This window comes from Mytilus californianus, unplaced genomic scaffold (genome assembly GCF_021869535.1).
Source record: "Mytilus californianus isolate M0D057914Y unplaced genomic scaffold, xbMytCali1.0.p SCAF_4, whole genome shotgun sequence".
Taxonomy (NCBI): Eukaryota; Metazoa; Mollusca; class Bivalvia; order Mytilida; family Mytilidae; genus Mytilus; species Mytilus californianus.
Genome location: NW_026262690.1, coordinates 7,039,025 through 7,062,860, shown reverse-complemented (window position 1 = coordinate 7,062,860; position 23,836 = coordinate 7,039,025). Strand labels below are relative to the sequence as shown.

The window sequence follows — 23,836 nt, the reverse complement described above, 5'->3', positions numbered from 1 at the left end:
TGTTTTTTTTGTTGTTTTTTTTTTGGGGGGGGGGGGGGAGGGGGGAGAGAGCTCTTTACTTAGTTATAGATATTGTAGATGATTGAACAACATGTTAATCAGGGTCATTTTTTAGAAACAATTTTTATTTAGGTTGTATAACAAGTTAATCAGGGTCAAAGAAACTATCTTAATTATTTAGACATAATAGAAAAAGAACTTAATTGTGGAAATATAATAAATATTTAAATGATTTTCCATAATCTATAAAAATCTATGACAATATGAACACTTTGGGTAGAGAGTCTCTGTACTTGAAAATGGGTACCCATAGAATATTCTTTAATCACTGTACAAAAATACTTATAAACCATCGACTAGAGTCATCCTACACTAATTGTTCAATAATTACCCTGAGCTTAATTGTAATCATTTTGATATTCAATTAACGACTTAGTGACATCATTAAAACATACCTAATGTTTCTTTATATAAACGTTTTATTGATCAATTATAAGGAGAGATCATTGATTGGTGGATTGTAAATCTATCAATGAACGTGATTAGATGATATCTACAGAGGGATGGAATGTATATTATCGGAGGTTGTAAATAGTTTTCATCAACATCATCTTTTGCTTTTTCACATCTTTAAATAATTTAACATTAATGAAACTTTTAAGTGTGTTGTACTTTATATACTTCTAAAGGAATTTTGTGGTTTTTTATAATACACATGTTTGTACAAAAATAGATGCACGATCAGTTTAGACAGTTTTGGAAAATAAATTTAAATGAAAAGTTTTAAAAACTTGTAAAATTAAAGTTGGATTTATTTCTTAACTAATTAAGAAAAGGAGAAATTATTTTGTCAATGATAAACATGGATTAAGCCTGGGATTTCAAATTTTAATTTAAAAAAAAATGGAGAAAATAGTGATAGACTAAATCAACAGGATTAACAATGAATGAAAATATTTCTGCCTTAAATGGAAGTCTTAATGTCACTGACAGTTTTGAAGATGAACAAGAATTGAGATGGGGAATGCTATCTTTGTTAGCTTTGATATTTTGTACAACGTTAGGAAATTTATTAGTGTGCCTTGCCGTAATATGGGATCGACGATTACAGAATATGACCAATTATTTCCTGATGTCTCTCGCCATTGCAGATTTCCTGGTCTCAATTCTAGTCATGCCCTTTGGCATGGTTGTAGAAATTTATGGTAGGTACATTAAAAAAACATTGTGAAAATTCTCCTTATTTGTCAAGATCTGAATTTCCATTTAAAGGGGGGATATTGTTTTTAAAACTGCAAATGATATCAACTCTCCTATTTCTAGTTAAAAAAGAGTGATGGGGGAAAGATAGTGAAGTATAATATTGCATGACATAGGATAAATTGTGGGTTGTTTTATACAGAGCCAAATAGCATAAAAACAACCATTACATTGAGTATAGTCCTACTCTTTTAAAATATTAATAACCATTGATTCACTTTGTGGTGTTCCTGGAACTTACATTTAATTGTAAAAAATAAGTTTGGAATTGATTTTGTAAACTTACAAAAGAATTATTGATGTGATAGATAATACCTATTAATGTAAACAGTGAATAATTATATGGAATGCTTTCATCCAATTTCATATGGATCTTTAACTTTTATTTGACCAAAGCATGAAAATTACCTGTGGTTAGTATTTTGTTGTTGGGCTGCTGTTTCAAAGTATTATCCCAATATTCAAATTCTATGTGTTTTGCATATTATATAATCTTTTGCTATGAATTAAACATTGGACAGCAAAGAAGATAAAAGGGGAAAGAAACAATAAGATTGATTGACTGTTTACACAACATACAGTTGCAAATATTTTTTATGCATATTCAGGATGAGAACATTAAATTCAATAATTAAGTTCTGCACATGGGTCCATAGGGATTAAAGAAGGGAATTTTGAAGGCCACTGGAAAGTATGATGGATTGGGGCAGACATTTTGCCTAGGGAAAGATCACCAACTAACCCCTCAATGAGTTATTGCACAAGTTTATAAAGAGCCTGGTACTCTGCCTACATGAGACATAGTCAGTCACCATTCTGACATGGATTCATATCAAAACATCCCGAAAAGCCAAATGGATGCCCCACTAAAGTATAGGTTTTTCTACCGGATGGGAGGACTTTATTTCTATACCCTAGTCAACCCTTGGGCTATCAAACACAAGAAGAAAACAATCTGGCAGAGAGAAGACAAACAGTAGTCCCTAAAACATTACACACTGTCGGATAACTTGAGACTGAGCAACATGAACACCATTAGAAAGTAAAGTTGGAAGGGGATGAATACAGGTGCAACCAAATGGTTAACATTTATTGGTCCTCTGGTGGCATATGTTTTGGTCCTCTGGTGGCAAATGTTTTGGTCCTATGGTGGCATATGTTTTGGTCCTCTAGTGGCATATGTTTTGGTCCTCTGGTGGCATATGTTTTGGTCCTCTAGTGGCATATGTTTTGGTCCTCTGATGGCATATGTTTTGGTCCTCTGGTGGCATATGTTTTGGTCCTCTGGTGGCATATGTTTAGCTGCACATAGCAGGTAAAACACCATTATCATAAAGTCATGAACTTGGCTACCATGGTGGTCTAGTTATTGAGGGAACAGAAAACTACTTACAACAAAAAATCTTTTCTGAAATCCATGGAGTTCTACTTATGTGTAATTGTATAACATTTTTCTTAAAATTTCAGTTTTGACTTTTTCAAACACTTTTACATGGAAACTAAGGATGCTAATTAAATTTGACCTCTGTGACATTGAAATTGTTACCAATAACTTTATTGTTGTCTGGTACCATTACTTTTAAGTGTCAGCAATATATTTGTTCATAACTAAGTTTGCATTGCTAAGAATGCATTAAATTTCACAAATTTGTGGCAGACAATTTCCTTATAGTCTTCTAACATCATCAAAGATGGGACTTTCAAGTAACAATCAATTAACTTATATTTTATCTCCACAATACAGATCAGTCACAACAATAAAAGATACTTCTGAAATGATATCTCCTACTAACTATAAATTAACCCAGTCTTTATGTCCCTATATTACATCAGGGGATGTTCCGTTTTGATCAAATGGGAAAGGAAATACACTAACTTAATAAAAGTGTGAAATGTAACACTATATAATGGAGACAGTCATGATGTTTTTAAACTATCAAAGAAAAGTACAAACCAATAAGCAAGTTTCCTTTTTGCTCAGAATTAATTTTTTTGTGAGGCAAAATAAAAAAAAAATGAAATATCATTGGTACTTCCAGAGTGTGTTGTAACATAAAGTCAATAAAGATACAGAATTTAACAATATACAACTGACTATACAATACATCGAACTTGTTTGTTTACTTATTTACAGAAAAGTTACAATTGATTCAATGAAAAATGGGACCAGAAATAAAAAAAAATCTGCATTTAATTAAGGACACCAGTCTGTCTAAATGTCAGAGTCTTTATAAATTTTTACAAACTTAAAATTTTTCTTTCTATTGCTTTTTTGCATCTCATGTCCTCTTGTTTTATTCAGTATCGTTATTTTTGTTCACACGAAAATTAATAGATGCCAGAAGAGCTATTTCATTTCAAATAAAATACATGCAAAAACTATGTTTTTTTTTTTAAACTAACATTATTTACAGCTTTGAAATACTCCTCATAACTAGATTAAAGTAACCCAGATCATAGAGTTGCTATAAATCTTCCAATTATAAATAGTCATGCAGCTCATTACAAACATGACAGACCTAATTACCAGATATCTTGTTAGCCTGAAATCTTCTTTCTAAGTATTTTGGGCATCCTATAATTGTTGAGATATTACCTCATACCATTGTACTGGTACGTTTTTGTTCCTTTAAGTATATCACTAAAATCTGGTATCAGCAGCAATCATCATAGAAAAAGTGTCAAGATATTATTAGAGAAAAATGAACTAGCATTATTGTACAGTAACCTATAGTTGCTTAAATCCACGTCATTGTGTCTCTAGTGAATAGTTGTCTCATTGGCAATCATACCATGTCTTCTTATTTTTACAACATTATTGTTTATTTGTTTCAATCATTATAAAGCATGAAATAGATTGCTTCATGGTCTACTGTGACAGTTTCTTAAGAATAAGAACTATTTAAGGGAATGAGATAAGATAAAACTGTCCATGTAATACAACCAATTCTTATATAAATGTTATCTGTAGAATGTGCCTAATGTTTAAATGTTAAAGCCTGAACTTTACCCTGAATTTTGTTCATGAAGGTTACTTCTTTTAATTCAGTAAAACTTTGATACAAAAATAATTTGTCCTCTGTTGAAAGGTTGTATTACAGTAATTTGGGAAGATATCTAGGATGATAAAGCTGTAGTAGAGAGGGATGAGTTCCCCTAAGGAAAACAATGAAGTCGTAAATCTTAGGAACTATATAGGTCGAGTGATCTATAGATCCAATTTCTTGCAAGAATAAGGGTGGGATATCAGCATATACTACTGATCTCTGAAAAGACCTTACAAGATAATGATGTGCAGATAAGAACAAAATTTTAGTTCTCATAGTGTTGATTTAATAGAGGGAACTATTGCAACTAAATAATATAACATCAAACATGTGGTCCTTGTGTCTCAATATACTATCAACCACTTTCACCAGAGGGACAGTTTTCATTAATCTACACTCAAAACTTTAATATGTACTTTATAACCCATCTGTTAATCTTATTAACTAAGAGTCTTTAGTCCTTAAGCAGTGTTTTGTTTTAATTATTTACAGTCAAATTAGCAACTGTTATATATATACAATCGCTGACAATTTATAAACATTTGTAATTCTTCCTCTGGTAATTACACATATCAATGGATTTGACATCAGTAATATCCTATGCATTAGTTTCTCCAAACAGTGGTACATAACTCAGTAGGTTATTGTAACATGTCCATGGAAACTTCAATGCAAGGACTAAAACAAGCATGGTATATCGTACATATACCAGAAATCCACAAGGTTAGAAACTTCTTACTGTGGATTCATTATTATTCGTTGGATACCAATTTTCGTGGGTTTCGTGGTTACAGGTGAACCACGAAATTAAATGTTCAACGAATAACAAATTTTCCATAGGCTTGTATGCAGACTTCGTCAAAACCACGAAATTAAATATCAACGAACATGTAAGTTTTCCTTAATCCACGAAAATTGGTACCCACGAAAATAAATGAATCCACAGTATTTCTTTCTTTCATCAGAAGATGAAGGTAGGACAACATGTCAAGGGACAAGAAATAAAGGGGAAAATTGTAATTTTTAATATTAATATTTAGCAATTTTTATCTAATACATAAAAAGGATATACAGGATTTATTGGACAATACAAGCAACCACATCAACCAATGACAGACAACAACTCTGATAAAAACCCTGATGTGCAATGTCAAACAATTTATTTTTTCCTAGTGTCTTCCTGCTAATTACCAGTGTTTTACTGTTCCTAAAGTTCTATTAAAAGAGACTTTGATATCTGAGCCAATCTGAATCAGATAACAGGTTATCATTCTTCCTCTATGTTAAAAACAATTACCTATTAACCTCTCTATGATCTTCTAGCTTCTTAAAAAGCAAAGAACATTTAAATCTGTAGTTCTTTCTGTGAAAAAAATTGTAAGTCTACCGGTATCCTTTTTATTTCCTTTTTTTTTTGTAAGAAGAGAAACTAAATGTTTAACAGTTCAAGGACAACTAAAAAATAGACTTGAATTTGAAAGTGGAGCAAATGTTATCCATTTTCTTAGAAATGGTGATGTGGATATTTTACTTTTCGACATCCCAAATATCTTGTAAGGTTAATGCCCAATTTCATTCTCTTCTTGCAACACAAAAGCAAAATGTGACATAAAACTCAGATTAAGTCATAATTTCATTCCTACTTTTGCTAGATAGGTTTACATGTGACAGTACCTGATGCTTGTACCTATAAAATACCAGTCAGTACAATAATGACTGTCTTTTTTGGGTAAATACAAGGATTTAAACTCTACAGTCTGTAAAGCTTAACCAGACTTTTGAGTCAGAAGCCTGTCAGATAAAAGATATTTTCTGTAAATCTATGAATTTATCATATTATTTGGTACATGACTAATAAATTTGTAATTTAACAATTTTTGTTTGTAAATAGATTTTAATATTCAGTTCAATATCATTTTATTGTTCAATATCATTTTATCGAACAAAACCAGACAACCTATTCACCTGAAACATATTAGAAAATAACTGTAAGCATGATTTTTCTCTTATCAATTCAATCACGATTCCCTCTACAATGTCTCTTCATAACACCTAAAAACCACCAAATAATTACAGTTAATGATTAACATACTCAATTATCTATGTATGATAAATAAACTTTAAGTACTTTGGGGAAAAAATTGTATGAAATAATTTATTTGCTGAAAACTGTGAGGGAGGTCAAATGTCTGGGACTTTCAATATAAGCCTCATTATGATTCATCTTTCTTCTGTCACCCAATAGACCTCATCTTTTTGTGCCAGACCTCAATTCTTTTATAGACTACTTTTGAAAATAAAAAGGAACACATAAATGTCTCCTATATGACCCAGGTATAAATTTTGAAACAATATTTGAGATGGAGGTCAATTTTCTTATTGAGTTTTTGGAATAAGTGTCATGTAAGCTAAAAAAAAAAGGTACTTAACAAAAATTAGAAAATATTAGATATAAACAAAGCCTTCAAGGGCTAAGAAACATTAAACAAATTTTGTGACCATGACTTTGAGGCGGGATATTCCAATCTTATGTACATATGCCTTCTGGTGAATAATTACACAAAGTATAATTTTTAACTCCAAGCAGAACATTTATTACAAAGTGGACATATAAAGTAAACAACCTTGCTCTTCAAACTGAAAATTACAAACTTATCCACAACACACCTCCAGAATTTAACCTTATCCTATTGGTGTCAAATAAAGGCAACAGTAGTATACTGCTGTTCAAAAGTCATAAATCGATTAAGAGAAAACATATCCAGGTTACAAACTAAAACCGAGGGAAACACATCAACTGTAAGAGGAAAACAACGGAACAACAGAAACACTGAACTGCAACAAAAACAAACGTCAACATACATAGAAACCGACTATTTGATAACAACTGCCATATTCCTAACTTGGTACAGGACATTTTAAGAAAAAAGTGGGTTGAACCTGGTTTTACGTCTAGCTAAACCTCCCGCTTATATGGCAATGTTAAAAAATATCGATAAAATGACAACACTACGTGACAGGAATATAGTACAAACAAATGCAAGAACACTCAGCACAGAGAAATGCATTAATAAATAATATAATAGTACATTACAACATGTAAACCACATAATAACAATCATCAAACAATCATCATTAAATTAAAAAAAGTATCAAGACATAAGGCTATTTGAAGATATGAACAGAAACTAATTGACCTCGACCCTAAAGCTATAGATTTCAACCATGTCCATGGACACATTTTCTGTATGTGGTGAACTCATATGCTAATTATTAACAATAGATATAAGAAGATGTGGTATGAGTGCCAATGAGACAACTCTCCATCCAAGTCAAAATTTATAAAAGTAAACCATTATAGGTCACAGTACGGTCTTCAACACGGAGCCTTGGCTCAAACTCCATTTGATCAATATAAAAAACAGACTTAGTTTTTGATTATTTTGATTTTTTACTATTTATTTGAAATATATATATAAAAAAAAGATACATTATATTGTAAAAGAGAAAAGTTTTGAATTTAATTTACCGGTATATATAAAATCATTTGAAAGAAATTTTGGTTACAAATGAAGTGCAGATATTAATACATGTTTGTATGAAAATATAATCCATCATGTTTGTACAAACATGTCATTTTTTTTTCTTAAATCAAGAAGGTTATAAAGCACTAATATTGGTTTGATATTGTCCCATGAACTGAAGTAAGCAGACTCTTTATAAGATTACCAATTAATACCTTTGTTTTTGTATAAAGTGTTAGGTGACAGTATGACATGTTGTTAATACCTAATGTGATATCCTGATGAATAAGTGCTACTCTCTCTTGATGCCCTACAGAATCCTGATACTTTATATCTAATACTCCTAAGTAGACCTATACTTAATAAAAAAAAAAGTGCAAACTAATGGATGCCTGACCTTAGAAATAAAGAGTCAGCACTATAATATAAAGCATTCACACTTCATACTTTCTATCAAGCCAATCAAAGAAAGTTACATAATCTTTGCTGAAATCGCAAAATAGAATATTTCAATGAATCATTTCTCTTAAAGTCAATAATTCTCATCAGAACTGCTACTTTTTCACTCTTAATTCATTTCCCTTTTATTCTGTAGTTCCAAATTCAGTTCTTTATCCCAATTATTAGGTTCATTATTGTAACAACCAAACAAGGTCACATTCTGAGATTTTGAATCACTATATTTTTATAAATCATTTATAATCTTATATCTGCCTTTAATCTGAATGTCTGATTTCTTTAATATCATAAATCACCAAGTTTGTTACATGAATCTTTACATAAATTTACCAAAAAGATCATTGACTTCCCTTCATTATAATTCTGCCAAAATCTTTGATACTTCTTTCATTTCTGTAAAAACAGCATCATCTGCTTTACATTCATAGAACTTCTTTGTCATTTCTTATCAATGGAATCACGGAAAATATTCATCCTTAATTTTTCATCATGTTGTCAAGAACAAATAAAATTATTTAAGAAATCAATAGAAAAGAAGTTCATTGAACAATACTTAAGCAACAAAAAAAAGATAAAGGAGATGTATGGTAAACATCAATGAGACAGAAACCCACCAACACAGAAAACTGAAAGACATAGAGGTCAACATAAAATAAGTGTCTATGTTTTGAACTTTTCGACTAAATTCTAGTTCAGAGAATATTTCTTATTTGTTTCTGTAGACATCTAAGCCATTTCATAATTGAATAAAAGGAGACGTGGTATTTGTAAATGAGACAGAAACCCATAGACACACCAAAAAAAACCAAAGACAACTAGAGGTCATAAATACAATTCACTTAATTGTGAACATGGTCAAGTCAGTTATTTAAAGCTGCCTCAGAACCATTCAGATTAAGTAGAGATTCCCAAAGTGATCAATAGTGCTGATATACTCAATTGTTAATTAAGTAGAAAGTTTGTCATAGTCTTAATAGATAGATTTTCTTAACTGAGATCACAGAGACTAATATCCTTTATACTGTAAGGTACTTTACTACTTTTTTTATTTCTAAGTGTACATTAAGTAACACCCACTCAATCAATCAATCAATCAATCTAAAAGACACATAAATTGCTGTGGCTTCAGACTTGGATACTTATTAATTATAGGTTTCATAACCAGTGAGAATTGGATATCGCTTGATATCAACTCCAGTTATTAAATTTCAATATAATAATAAACGAGCCTTGTGTGAGTTTATTATTACTATTTAAATTAAATGATGAGAGTTGATATCAAGCGATATCCAATTCTTACGAGTTTTAAACCTATTTCTCTTATGATCAACACTCTCATTGTGTTAAATATATAATTCCTCGAATCATTGATCTAGTCTTTTGCACATACCAGTATGACTTCACATGTGTCCTGTTCCGATGTCAAACTTTAATGTCAGACATTTTAAAACTTTTTGTACGCTTCAATAATAAAATTCAACAAAAAGAAGATTTTCAGGTGAAAAGTGTGAGTGTTTTGTATGTTTTTGAAGAAATCACATATGTCCGTTACCATGGACGAAATGTACATCGGGTTAACTTTGAAAGTCATTGGTGACCTAACGGATAGCCAAATGGAAATGTTGTAATATCATCTCACGATGCTGGATAAGCCAATCAAATTAACAAATTTTTTGCATCACACTCTGTGCAGTGTGATACTAGAAATATCTCTTCATGCAAGAAATAGATAACACTTAACAGGCCTCAACCATAAGAAAATATAGATTCTACCACTGCATTGAGTGTGGTAAGATATTTTTCCATCTGAAACAGTTAAATTTTCAAATTCAAAATGTGAGTCTTGCTGAGCATTTTAAATCTTTCACTTTTAACTTTCAAGAGTGGAGAAATAATGTATAGCACAAGATATGGTGGTGGAATCTGGAATTTTTTTAATGATTTTTAGATGATAAGTAGGCATCTTACTCCTTCTTTTCCAATGATGTGAGAAAAGATGTGTTGTTTCTATATGACGTCATCATACATGGTTGCTTTACAATGGGAAATTAAGAGGGAAGCATGAAAATTTGACATCTTAATTGAACTGAGATCAAACAAAAATTTATTAAAAAAATTTTTTTTCAACTGGTTAGCTAAGATTTAGATAAATGATTGCTAACTCTCTCTCCTCCAAGAAAAGCCTTTAACGAGTTGTTCACTTGGAACAAAATGCTAAAATGCTAACATATTAAAAATGATCTCCATTATCTGAAGATAAGGATAAACCTTTGTTTACCATGTGGATATTATAGTTTGTATACCATATTGACAATCATAAAAAAATAACTAATAAAGCACTGTGATTGTAGAGGCATACAAAATGTACATCTCCTCCCAAACAAGCAGACTCCTCTGTATAATCAATCACATCTGACACATTGTATAGTTATCACCCTCCCACAGAATTTTATATTACTCATTATCCCCTAAAATCTGTTAATTTCCTACATATTAATGGATTTTCAGTTCTCTATTAAACAAATGAATACAAAAGCCATTAAAATCCAGTTCCTCTAATGTCAGATTAAACCAAAACTTCAATCATCAAAGGCTGAAATTTAGATCAAAACTTTACATTACAAGCCGCTTTTACATGTTACTTCCTATAAATTCACAACTTTATGCATGCATTTATTAAAGGAGCAGATTTGCACGTTATCTTTCTGGCCATTGACTCTCACTATAGCCTCAAGAAGACATGTTTGTTCATGCATAATTTAATGAGCATTTGTTTTTGTAATTCTAATTATTATTATCATTATAATGTGTTGTATTTGCTTAGTCTATAAGATACAGTGTTATAAGTTATAGGGAGTAGCACACAGGTCAAAACCATATAAGCAATCAATCTTTAATTTCAGATTATGCTTTGGTAAAAGTTAAAAGACAGATAACATTATTTTTGTCTTTGGAAACTATAAGTTTTATCAACATTTATAATTAATGTAAAAAAAAAACTCATTGATATAAAATTACTTTACAAGATGGTTTTAACCAAAACATTTATTTACATCAAACAAACTCAGAAATTAGAATTTGAACAGTTTTCAAAACATTTTCTTTGAGCATTTACTGCCTATCCACTTTGAGCCTACACATTTATTTGTCCCACCAGTTAACAACAATCAAATCATGCAGCAAGCAAAATTGTATCTATTATCATAAAATTCAATTTCAAAATCAAATGTTCAAATCACGTAATACAATTTAAAAAATTCATAAAATAAATAAGTTTGCAACATATGAAAAGAACTCACGTTCCTCAATAAGACAATAAATAATAAAAAAAAAAAAATTTAATCTCCATGTGGACAGACAGTATGACAAACATAAAACTTATGAACCATTAAATGATTAAATGACAACTGGAGTGCATGTGAACTCCTTTAGAACTTTAAACAAATCTAATAACACAAACTTAGCTGCCATTTATTAAGTTTTTCTCTTCACTAATTACAAAACTGCATAACAAATTATAGTAAATTTCAAATCATGCAAACTTTAATATACAGGGCAAGAACTCCCTTGTACTTTTAAACAAACTGACATCGTATGACTCGTTATGGCCGATATCACTATGAACAGGATGGTTTCCATTGTAGGTTTGGTTTTATTGATTTCCATACACAATTCCATTCACACAAATTCAAATATGACAATAGCTTTTAAACTATTATTAATTATTGACTGTGGTATCAATTTTCCCCACTTAACACTACAAAACACAGACCATCATTTCAAATATACTGTAATTATATGGTTTTTCTCATTGACATAACATTGGACAGCATTTGGGTTTATCAATATTTAAATGCATTTGGTAGCAAAATAATCCTTTCATAGGCACTTTTTACGATTTAAATTGCAACTCCAACTCTTTTTTTTTACAAGTGTCACACATTATAGCAATGTATGGACACTGGTCAATATTACAGACAGTACATTAATCTCTAGATATCTTTTTGTTTTTTGTATTGATGGGTTGCTGTCTCATTGACATATACCTGACATTTCCTTCTACTCTTCAGCAGCAATAAGTTTGCTTAAGACAATTAGCGATCTTCTTGTGAGCAGTAAAAGCTAAAACTTTTGAAAAATCAATGAAAACTTTGAAGAGAACCAAAACCTTGTGTTGAAACAAAGTTAAACCAATTAAATAATTTGAAGAAAAATGCTCACAACTTATATAATTTTTTTTTAACAATATTGAAGTGTTTAGATGGTAATTCAAGTGCATTCAAATTAAGGCATGTTGTGTCAGTCAAGATGTCTAACCATCAAATGAGTTAAATAGTTTGATAACAACTTAATGATGTGAGGCTCTGACATGATCATGGATGTGATAGAAATAATTATTTATGGATTTAATTTTGTAAATAAATAATACTAACATATTGCATTAATATCATCTAAATATATAGTAACAGTAAAACCTAGTCTAAACCTATGTTACATGTAATTACAGTAAAAACAAGTCTAATCCCATGTTACATGTAATTACAGTAAAACCAAGTCTTAACCCATGTTACACGTAATTACAGTAAAACCAAGTCTAAACCTATGTTACATGTAATTACAGTAAAACCAAGTTTAAACCCATGTTACATGTAATTACAGTAAAACCAGTCTAAACCTATGTTACAAGTAATTACAGTAAAACCAAGTTTAAACCCATGTTACATGTAATTACAGTAAAACCAAGTCTAAATCATTGTTACAAGTAATTACAGTTAAACCAAGTCTAAACCAATGTTACATGTAATTACAGTAAAACCAATGCTAAACCCATGTTACATGTAATTACAGTAAAACCAAGTCTAAACATATGTTACATGTAATTACAGTAAACCAAGTCTAAACCAATGTTCTGTGTGAAGTAAATTCCTGTCTAAATTAATGCAACATATACTATACTAAAAACAGTTTAAATGAATGCCAAATTTGAACATTGTTTTGGTCATTGTTAAAAGACAATCATTTGTAGAAATGCTGACCAGCTGTTCTCTTGTTGTTCAGTATTTCATTGTATTTAATTACATAAGCATCAACTATATATCCTCTAGTCTTAAAATATGAAAGACAAGTATTTTAATTGATGAAGTACTAACAAAACTAAGAAATGTACATGTAGCAGACCCTGTTTACATGGAAATAATCAGAGATAAGTGGAAAATTAAGACAATTACCCAGTACCAGAGACATTAAATATGAACATTTAAAGGTCAACAATTACCAGGTGTTCATCCACAAGTTTTACCAAACCAATAAGCAATTAAATAGTCATTACAAAATACTTGATAAAATAACAGAAATTCCATAAATGTGCAAACAAGTTATTAGAAAAACAGACAGTATCAAAAAAGGTACTAATAAAATGTCATGCGCTGTCTGATGATTAATAACATAGCAACAATGATCGGTTGTTGTATGACCAACATTAACTACATTCCTCCAAATAATGACCGTTTTGGTCAAGGATAAGTGGTATTCAGAGAGAAATCCATAAGGAGGGTCATTATCCATTACTGCATATGATGAGAAAATTGTTTTGTAAATCAGGAACAAAAAGCAACCTATCAAATACATGAATAGAACATTGCTAATGTAAGCAAATTATCACTTAATGTCCAAGGGAGGAAAACACAATATCATTTAATACATCAGATAACAAAATCAACTGGTAAACATGTTTTTGTTCTGTTGAAGATGTTTTCTAAATAGTTTTACAATTGTACATTTTCTATCAATTATTAGGAATTTAATAGGCAATATTACCTGTAGGCTAAAAACAATCCAAATTTTCATATTCTGGGTGTTTAATTTCCTCAAATGACAATACTGAATAGGACCATTGGAAAATATCATTTCACACATTAGAAAATACGTCTAAATATAAATTTCTAAATTTTTTTTATATTCAGCTTTAACATGAACACAATAAATTTAAAAATGATCAACAAAAAAATAGAAAAGGAAAAAAAAACTGCATGAAAGCTTCATCTTTAGTGTGAGCAAACCCAATGCTTTATTTTTCTGGGTAAATACCATTATAACTCTCACATTCATGTGATTCCCAAAGTGCAAGTTAACCTAGAACAAATTGTTGGATTTAAAGTATTATGGAATGGATAAAACACAACAGAAGTTCAGGGGAGATAATTAAACTTTCTTTTCTGTTAAAACACAATCAGTCATTTGCCTTATTGATTTTCCATGGTGAATACGTCCTTAGAGGCAAATAAAACTGATGATTTAATGTGATCACTTTATCACTCTCATTGTTAATCCAAGCTCTACAACTTATTTAACAAAGCAAAACTGTCCATAACATCTGATGAAAACAGAATGCTGACTTGTCAGAACATTTATTTTAAATGAACAAATTATTTGCTAGAATAAATAGTTCAATTATGAGAGTGTAGAGGTTCTGATAATTCAAACTAAAGGACTAATTCAAATTCATTCTGTAGGAATTAATGTCTGAAGTACTTTCAAAGGAGAAGGTTGACTTATTCAATTTCAAATATTTAAATTCAAATTATATTTTTTATGACCTACTGGCCTCTTTAAGATAAATGAAGCTTAAAATATAGACCTGGTTTAGTCTGGTTTAAGTCAAGGAAACAGGATAATAGGCTTATCCACTGAAATAACACCAATTCTCGTCAAATCTTTAAAAATGTATAATATAAGCACAGTGATCTGAAATAAGGATTTTTGACACTATGACAACAGAATATAAATTCTTCCAATGAAATTATATAATGTTTCTTGTTTACTTTTATGGAGAATATTGTTGAAACTTCTAGAACATTCTTTTATAAGCTGATAAAGAAGAATGGCTTCTTTTAAACATGTATTATCAATGGTTGATTGATAGCTTCTTGCCACAAGGAGTATTACATGTTAATATGATATAATTATATAACCAGCCTTGTACAAGACCAACACACAATGCTGACTTTAAGGACAGACTCACAAGTAACAGTTTTACAAAAGACATAGCATCCTACCCAGACACATTATTCTTACTCAGAGCAGACCTTACACCTAACTAACATCTACCTAGCAGAGAAGCATCAAATACAGTTTTCCCCCCAAGGGTGACTGGGGAATAGAAGTATGGTCACCATTGGTCTTCCTCCGACCGGCAGTAAAACCCTCGTCAAAGTGGGGCGTCCGTTTGGCTGTGCGGGATGTACAAATTTGCAGCCACGTCCGGTCAGAATGGGGACGTTAAATCCGATGCCTCGTGTAAAGAGAGTGCCACGCTCTTTGCACGTTAAGAACCCTTGGAACAACTCTCTGAGGGGTCCGTAGGTGACCTGTTGCAAGGCTAAATTTCTGTCCCTATCCAAAATACCCCCATTTCCCGTGGCAGTCTAAATTTCTCCGACCTTAATCCCTTAATCTATTACAGAACCTACCTATTGTATTTATTGTGAACTTGTTCTCGTCCTGAATATGCATGAAATATTTGCCACTGGACGTTAAGCAACCAACAATCAATCAATCAAATACAGTTTTTGAAGTCTTTTAATTTGACCAAGCCTGAGAAACTTTATTAAAATCATCCTGCACACCACACCAAGTTGGTTCCTTCAAACAAGTAGGCACACATGAAATAAGAAATGACCCAAGCATAGTTTTCTAATCTTAGAAATGCTTATTAAAATAGCAAGAGACTTCTATTCAATATGCTATAGTGTTAACTCTGTACTAATATCTCGTTATTAAGCTGTTATTTCTAGGTTGTTACTTACTGAATCACTGTCTAGATACTAAGGATAAACTATGATGGATACAAAATTGTTACTTACTATATCTCTATATACCAAGAAATTTTCTCTTACCTGAAATAGAAAAATTCAGACCATTCAAATACAAATAGAAATAAAAAATATCCAGTCAATTAAGTTAATGTTTTATTCATCAAATTTTCAATACATTTGTTTATTTTCTGTTGTTTGTATGTGTGTTTTGACGCTCTGTTTGTATGTGTGTTTTGACGCTCTGTTTGTATGTGTGTTTTGACGCTCACTCACTGGATCAGGACTTCTTATCATATCTTTTGATTTTTGTATAATGATGTTTAAAATAGAAAACACTGAACATGAAGTTAGATCTCTTGGTTCCCTTCATAGGCTACTATTCATTGTTGTATACTGTTCTTTTTTTTATAAAACTTTCATTTACTAAAACTATGAACACTATTTTTAGCAGCAAAAAGCGTGAACTTTTACTTTACCATCTTAAATCAATTTATTACCATGGTTACACACACTATACCAACACTAAAAATATCCTGAAATATGACTCTAAGACACTAATTGTCACACAAATTGTATTGTCCTTACACTTAAAGGACCTATCCCACTATAATGAAACAATAATCTGATACGTTTCACTCCTTAAAAAGAGCAATACTTAAAATGTGTGATGTCATAAAAATACAAAAATCTCAGATACTTATAAATAGATAGTGTAGTTAAATTTAGAAACGGGAACCACTGCCCGTGCTAAGCAAAAATTATTTTCAAAGCATTTAAAATGGAATTGACCTTAAATAAAAAGAAATTCACTATAAATCTCATGAAATGCAAATTCTAATTTTGATTTTTTTCCATTTTTGCAACAATGAAATGTTAAGATTAATCCATTTAATCTTTTCTTGTTCATCAATTAATTTCTGAAGATAAAGGATTGTTACTTTGACAATGACAGGTACTGTAGTTTCAGAACTTTCAACTTTTAACCCATTAATTTGTTTGTCATGGATTGGATTCACTTAAACTAACAGACTATTCAAATAAATTTTCTAATACAAACTGCCAAGAGGACAATGTTGGAGCATTCTAGATTCTCTGATCAAGTGTAAACTGCTAACGAATATAGGAAGCTCTATGAGTAAGCAATTGAAGAAACAGAGACCCAGTCAGTCAAAAAAGGATTGGCTCCAGTCAAATTTTATAATAGAGGATGAAACTCCATCAAATCAAGAATGACTTCTATATTGACCCATTCTCTATTCTCTCTAATGGACCTTATTAAGATACAAACAAAGTAGCTTGACTTCAATCAAAGCTGTATAAATTCACTTGACTTCACAGCAGAAGTATTTATATTTCACTCTTTTTACAGTAATGATAATCATAGCATCGTACAATCTTTTAGATATAGGATATTTCAATCATTCAATAGTTGAGCATACAGTAGTCAAACATTGCTAACAAAAAATCAAAAACAAAAGTTAATATTCTTGGAATGTTCATCATGTAACATTTTAGTTCTTATCAATTTTATGAATTATATTCAAATTCTTAGTGTATTTTTTTGTTTCAAAAGTAAGAAATAATAATCATCAAAACACTTATAAGTATAAAGTGTCAAGGAAAAGATTTCAGATTATATTTTATTGCAGGCACCTTAAAAATAAAAAAAAAACCCAATTTATGAGATATTTTGAATGATTTTTGTTTACTTCAAAACAACAAAGAGGTGCTTGACTATGATAGCACAATATCTACACTGTCTTGGCTTGTTTTCGGAGTTATCATTCCCATAATTCCCTTCCATTACATAGGAAAAGATTACAGAGATAACATCTTGTTTCCTTCAATCACAAATGGATTTTTATATGTTTGACTACTAATTGGCTTCATTACTCAGGGTTTTCAAGTACATTTAAGTTCTGCCAATAGCTAGGCAATGACTTTTTAAATAATTGTAAGATTTATGTAACAAATCACAACATTTACAGATATCTATTCTTTTATACAGAAGCTAACACGTAATTGTCAAAGCTGTGAACAACCATAATTTTAAAAAAATTGGATATATGTTTTGTTGAAAAACTATTTTCAAAACAAAACAGGGATAACAATTTTTCAGCTGCATTGAATGTATTTCGATCTAAACTAGGTTTAATAAGTCTATCGATTTTGAAAGAAGAATGATTTGAAATAAAGAGTAGACTGTAACTTGTAGTTGCTCCAAATATTAGGGCCCATTATTTTGGGGTAGTACTAATGGTCACCACAAAATATAAACCATTGTATTGGTCTGATCTTTATGCAAATTGATCTGTATATTCCATTATTACATGTTTAGAACAACAACTATTTTACACAAAAATTAAATATTCACATTTGTATTTTCAGGTACATTTCCATTTCGGGCTGAGTTATGCATGTTCTGGGTGACAATGGATGTTCTCATGTGTACAGCCTCCATTTGGCACATGTGCACAATGTCAATGGATCGGTATTTTACATTAAAATATCCGATGCGATATGGACGAAACAAGACAAAAATGATGGTTGTGTTGAAAATATTCTTTGTATGGGCCGTCTCCATAACTATCAGTAGTCCGCTTTGTATTTATGGAATTCAAGACAGTAAATATATCTTAAATGATGGACTCTGTGCTCCAGCCATTGAAGACTTTGTAATATATGGGTCTGTGTTTGCCTTCTACATTCCGTTAGTAATAATGCTTGTTACATATATACTGACTATTAGAATTCTGTGGCAAAATCAAGTTAACATGCAAAGGATTGACAGATCAGATTTAAGATATAAACAAAAGAAAGATAAAAAGAAAAAGTCTTTCAAAGCATTTCTGTCACCACCAAGTGATGAAGGCTCACAACGGCATAGTGTGGAACAGCTTGAGAGTGATACAGACAATACTGTACTGGCTTCAATTCCAGTGCTTCCTCAAAAGGACCATCTATACACAGAGAAATGTGTCTGCAAAAAGATCCCAAAACCGAAACACAACTGGGAAAGACGTAAAGCATCTTCTTTCACATGCCTGCCAACATATCCCAAATATACAACTATCAAACCAAAAGAGCAGACATCTGATCTATTACGCGTTAATTCTATTGAAAATGTTTCAAAAGGGAAAAATATATTTGGTGCTTCATCTTTTTGTAACTTAAATGACTCGGATACTCCATTTGGAGGAGGTATGAGAAATGTCATGTTTCATAGTTGTGGAAATCTTGATTTCAAATCTGCAGGGTGGAAACAAAATTATTTCCAGATTCAAAGCGAAATGGACCAAATTATACGAGATGGAGAAAAGGAGAACAAAAGAGCTACACCTGAGTCACTGTCTGATATGAAACTTCACAAAATACAGGACTGGTCGGAAATAAAGCTTCATAAAATACAAGACTCAATGTTGGACATGAAGATTAATAGATTACAAGACTCGATGTTGGACATGAAGCTGCATAAAATACCCGATTCAATACTGGATACAAAAATACAAAAACTGGAGGACTCCATGTCTGACATAAAACTTCATGATCTATCAGAGGACAGTGGTGTTCCTAACTTACTAGGTCTACCAGCATCAAAGGTCGTATCTGAATCGGAGGATTCACTAGATGAAACGTCTTCATCTGGCTCAGACTTTCTAACAATCAAACTTCGACCACAATCTTTCCATATGTATAAACTAAACACACCAATACAGACTTCTTCAAGTCCACTATTGGGCAATTCAACCACCAAAAATCATGTCAATGGATACTGTCAAAAAATGTATGATACCACAAAATCAAGTGAGTCTCTAGCTTCTTCATCTGACAGACCTGAAGTCTCGAGGAGTATCAAAAATCTTCTTCACAAATTCAACAAAACTCAGGATGCTAAGCATACCATGTCAAGAAAGGCTACTTCAAATGAGAAAAAGGCATCAAAAGTACTAGGCATAATATTTGGTGTATTTGTAGTTTTATGGACACCATTCTTCTTTGTAAACATAATGTCTGGAATCTGTGAGTCTTGCATGGCAAGTGTGACACCTTACATGATGTCCATATTTTTGTGGATGGGTTACGTGGCTTCGTTAGCCAACCCTATCATTTACACAATGTTCAATACAGCATTTCGGCGAGCTTTTATTAGAATTTTAAAATGTCATTTATGTACAAAGGGACATATAAGATCAGACATATACAACGCAAGTTTTCCGACATCCCATAATATCACAAATGATCGTAGAAATACAGTGACAGTTTTAATTAAGGATGAGATTAGATAATGAACTTTTTGATTTTTAAATTTACATATCTTTATTGTCAATTACCAAAGAATTAAAACCTACTTATTTATCTTGGTCTATTCTTAGTTATAGAACCTTTCAAGCTAGTTTGAAACTATTTCATCATATTGAACACTTTTAAAATCAACCAAAAACAATGAAACTTTAACTTACATTATGACCATTAGATAGAATAAGGAATTTTCAAATGTACCAGGAAAGAGGGATTATTAACATAGTATTCCAAATTAATTTCACTATTATAACAGTTACTTGCTTGGTGTGTCACAGATGTTTAACTTATATCTTTTGAGGATAAAGAGGGTAAATGTCCATTGGACAGCTACTATGCAAGACATTCAAATAACATTGAAAATAAAAAAAAGTTTTATTTAAATTCAACAAATCAAACAGCAATTCATTATGAACTGACACAAGACATTACCTGTTACTCTAATTTGTAGCTGTCAAATACTGTTTTACATCTATATTGACCCACAACATTGTTCTCTAAGATAAATCCAATTCACATCTTTTTTCTTCTTGGACAGCAATATGCCATTTAAACAATATATTGTTAAACAGTTAAATATTGTTTTAATTACTGGGTAATATACTTCTTAGAAATCCAGAATCTGATCACACAAAATAGACTTCCACCCTACCACTTTACACTAATCTTACTGGAGTTTGAATGATATTGCTAACAATGACTTAAGCTATACATATAGTACCAGTAAAGTAGTATTGAATCTTAAAACCTTACTTCTCGCAAACTCAACCTTTTGCATAAAATACTATAGAAATTATTTATACAAACCATGAGTTGTACCAAATCTGTTAAGAACTTCTTAAAGAAATTTTTCTGCAAGAATTTTTAACTTCCAAAATGGATATTGTAACACATATTACATAAAACACTATAAAAACATCTACAACAAATATCAAACTGAACTTTAACACACCTGTGAATGTGATACTAAGGAAATAACAATCAAGGGAATAAATAAGTAATTTAAATCAAATATCAAACTGAACCTCCTTAGTTTAGAAAGTCTAACACACCTTTGAATATAATCCTAAGGAGATAACAATCAAGTGAATTAACAAGTAATATCAAACTGAACCTCGTCTAACACACCTTTGAATGTAATACTAAGGAAATAACAATCAAGTGAATAAACAAGTAATCTAAGTCAAATATCAAACTGAACCTCCTTAGATTAGAAAGTCTAACACACATTTGAATGCAGTACTAAGGAAACAAGAGTGCACACACTGAAATGTCTCACCTGCTTTACTGACCATTGATTTTATGTTGAAAATCTTAAAGATAAAGGTTTTACTAAAAGCATCACAGAAACTTAACATTTTTAAAGATCTATGACAATGAGGTCAAGGTCAAATAAATCGTGTCAGAAAGACTTATACACCTTACAATTTTTTATACACCAAATATAGTTGACCTATTGTGTATGCTAATTGATATGATATTTGATATTTGGTGTTTTAACGCCACTTTGTATGCTAATTGAAAAACAGACCAAAACACAAAAACTTAACATTGACCAATGAACCATGAAAATGAGGTCAAGGTCAGATTATACCTGCCAGACATACATGTGTACCTTACAATTATTCCATACACCAAACATAGCTGACCTATTGCTATTAGTATTTGAAAAACAGACCAAAACACAAAAACTTAACATTGACCATTGTACCATAAAAATGAGGTCAAGGTCAGATGATACCTGTGGGACATACATATACACCTTACAATCATTCCATACACCAAATATAGTTGACCTATTGCTTATAGTACTTGAAAAACAGACAAAAACACAAAAACTTATCATTGACCAATGAACCATGAAATAGAGGTCAAGATCAGATGAAACCTGCGGGACTGACATGTACCCATTACAATCATTCCATACACCAAATATAATTGACCTAGGCTACTGCTTATAGTATTTGAGAAATGGACCTAATCATGTAACTTTAACCTTGATCACTGATCCATGAAATGAGGTCGAGGTCAGGTGAACTCTGTCTGACAGACATGTAGAAGTTGTAAGGAACCCATATACCAAATATAGTTATCCTATTAATCATAATAAGTGAGAAATTAACTAAAAAAAATTTTCAAGCAGTCCCTGAACCATGAAAATGAGGTCAAGGACAATGGACATATGATTGACAGAAACTTCATAACATAAGGTATCTGCATACAAGATATGAATCATCCTGGTCTTCTACCTTCAGAAATATAAAGCTTTATACAAATAGTTTACGCCGCCGCCATCGACGGGTAGTAATCCCTATGTCTCGCATACTGCAACCTTCGTCGCAACCGAGACAATCGCAATCAAGTAAATAAACAAGTAATTTAAGTCAAATATCAAACTAAACCTCCTTAGTTTAGAAAGTCTAACACATCTTTGAATGTGATACTATAGAAACAGTGAATCTGGTGAATAAACAGGGAATATAATTTTGTACAGACATGAAATATTACAAATATATCTCTTCGTTGACAAGCTTTTCAAGGGCTTGCGTTTCCTATCTGGATTCTCTTGATTAAGTGTTACTGTGAACAAAGAAGCTGTTGAACCTTTAGGGTTTTTTAAAATGGACAAACAGATAGTTTCAAGGATGACATTGTAATTGTCTTGACCTTTATAGATAAGACCACAATATGTCTCTGCTGTATGTACTGTACTGTCTACCATTCCTAATCCAAGACATAATCAATTGCAACTGACTGCTCAGAATTACAACTGACACTATAGATACCACTAGTACAGAAGGGACTGCTTGCCTGGCTACAGGTACACCTGATTTCAGAATTACAACTGATACTAATAGATACCACTAGTACAGAAGGGACTGCTTGCCTGGCTACAGGAACACCTGATTTCAGAATTACAACTGATACTAATAGATACCACTAGTACAGAAGGGACTGCTTGCCTGGCTACAGGAACACCTGATTTCAGAATTACAACTGATACTAATAGATACCACTAGTACAGAAGGGACTGCTTGCCTGGCTACAGGTACACCTGATTTCAGAATTACAACTGATACTAATAGATACCACTAGTACAGAAGGGACTGCATGCCTGGCTACAGGAACACCTGATTTCAGAATTACAACTGATACTAATAGATACCACTAGTACAGAAGGGACTGCTTGCCTGGCTACAGGAACACCTGATTTCAGAATTACAACTGATACTAATAGATACCACTAGTACAGAAGGGACTGCTGGCCTGGCTACAGGAACACCTGATTTCAGAATTACAACTGATACTAATAGATACCACTAGTACAGAAGGGACTGCTTGCCTGGCTACAGGTACACCTGATTTCAGAATTACAACTGATACTATAGATACCACTAGTACAGAAGGGACTGCTTGCCTGGCTACAGGAACA

The 23,836-nt window shown here is 31.4% G+C and overlaps 2 protein-coding genes across 3 annotated transcripts in view; one reads left to right on the top strand and one right to left on the bottom strand.

Moving 5' to 3' along the window:
- Positions 1–23,836, bottom strand: part of LOC127737376 (26S proteasome non-ATPase regulatory subunit 1-like) — a 182,298-nt gene that overhangs the window by 78,700 nt on the left and 79,762 nt on the right. The gene's annotated exons all lie outside the window — the stretch shown is intronic.
- LOC127737379 (octopamine receptor-like) lies at positions 214–20,460 on the top strand. Its single transcript, XM_052247997.1, has 2 exons — positions 214–1,205; positions 18,493–20,460. Exons 1-2 carry the CDS (start codon positions 944–946, stop codon positions 20,388–20,390), a joined length of 2,160 nt encoding a protein of 719 aa, XP_052103957.1. The 5' UTR covers positions 214–943; the 3' UTR covers positions 20,391–20,460.

What these genes read in the sequence shown, in the direction of transcription:
- LOC127737379 (XM_052247997.1), top strand. Translation starts at nt 944, where the DNA reads ATGAATGAAAATATTTCTGCCTTAAATGGAAGTCTTAATGTCACTGAC. An exon ending in CATGGTTGTAGAAATTTATG is followed by an intron (nt 1,206 to 18,492) that starts GTAGGTACATTA and finishes TTGTATTTTCAG; the next exon opens with GTACATTTCCATTTCGGGCT.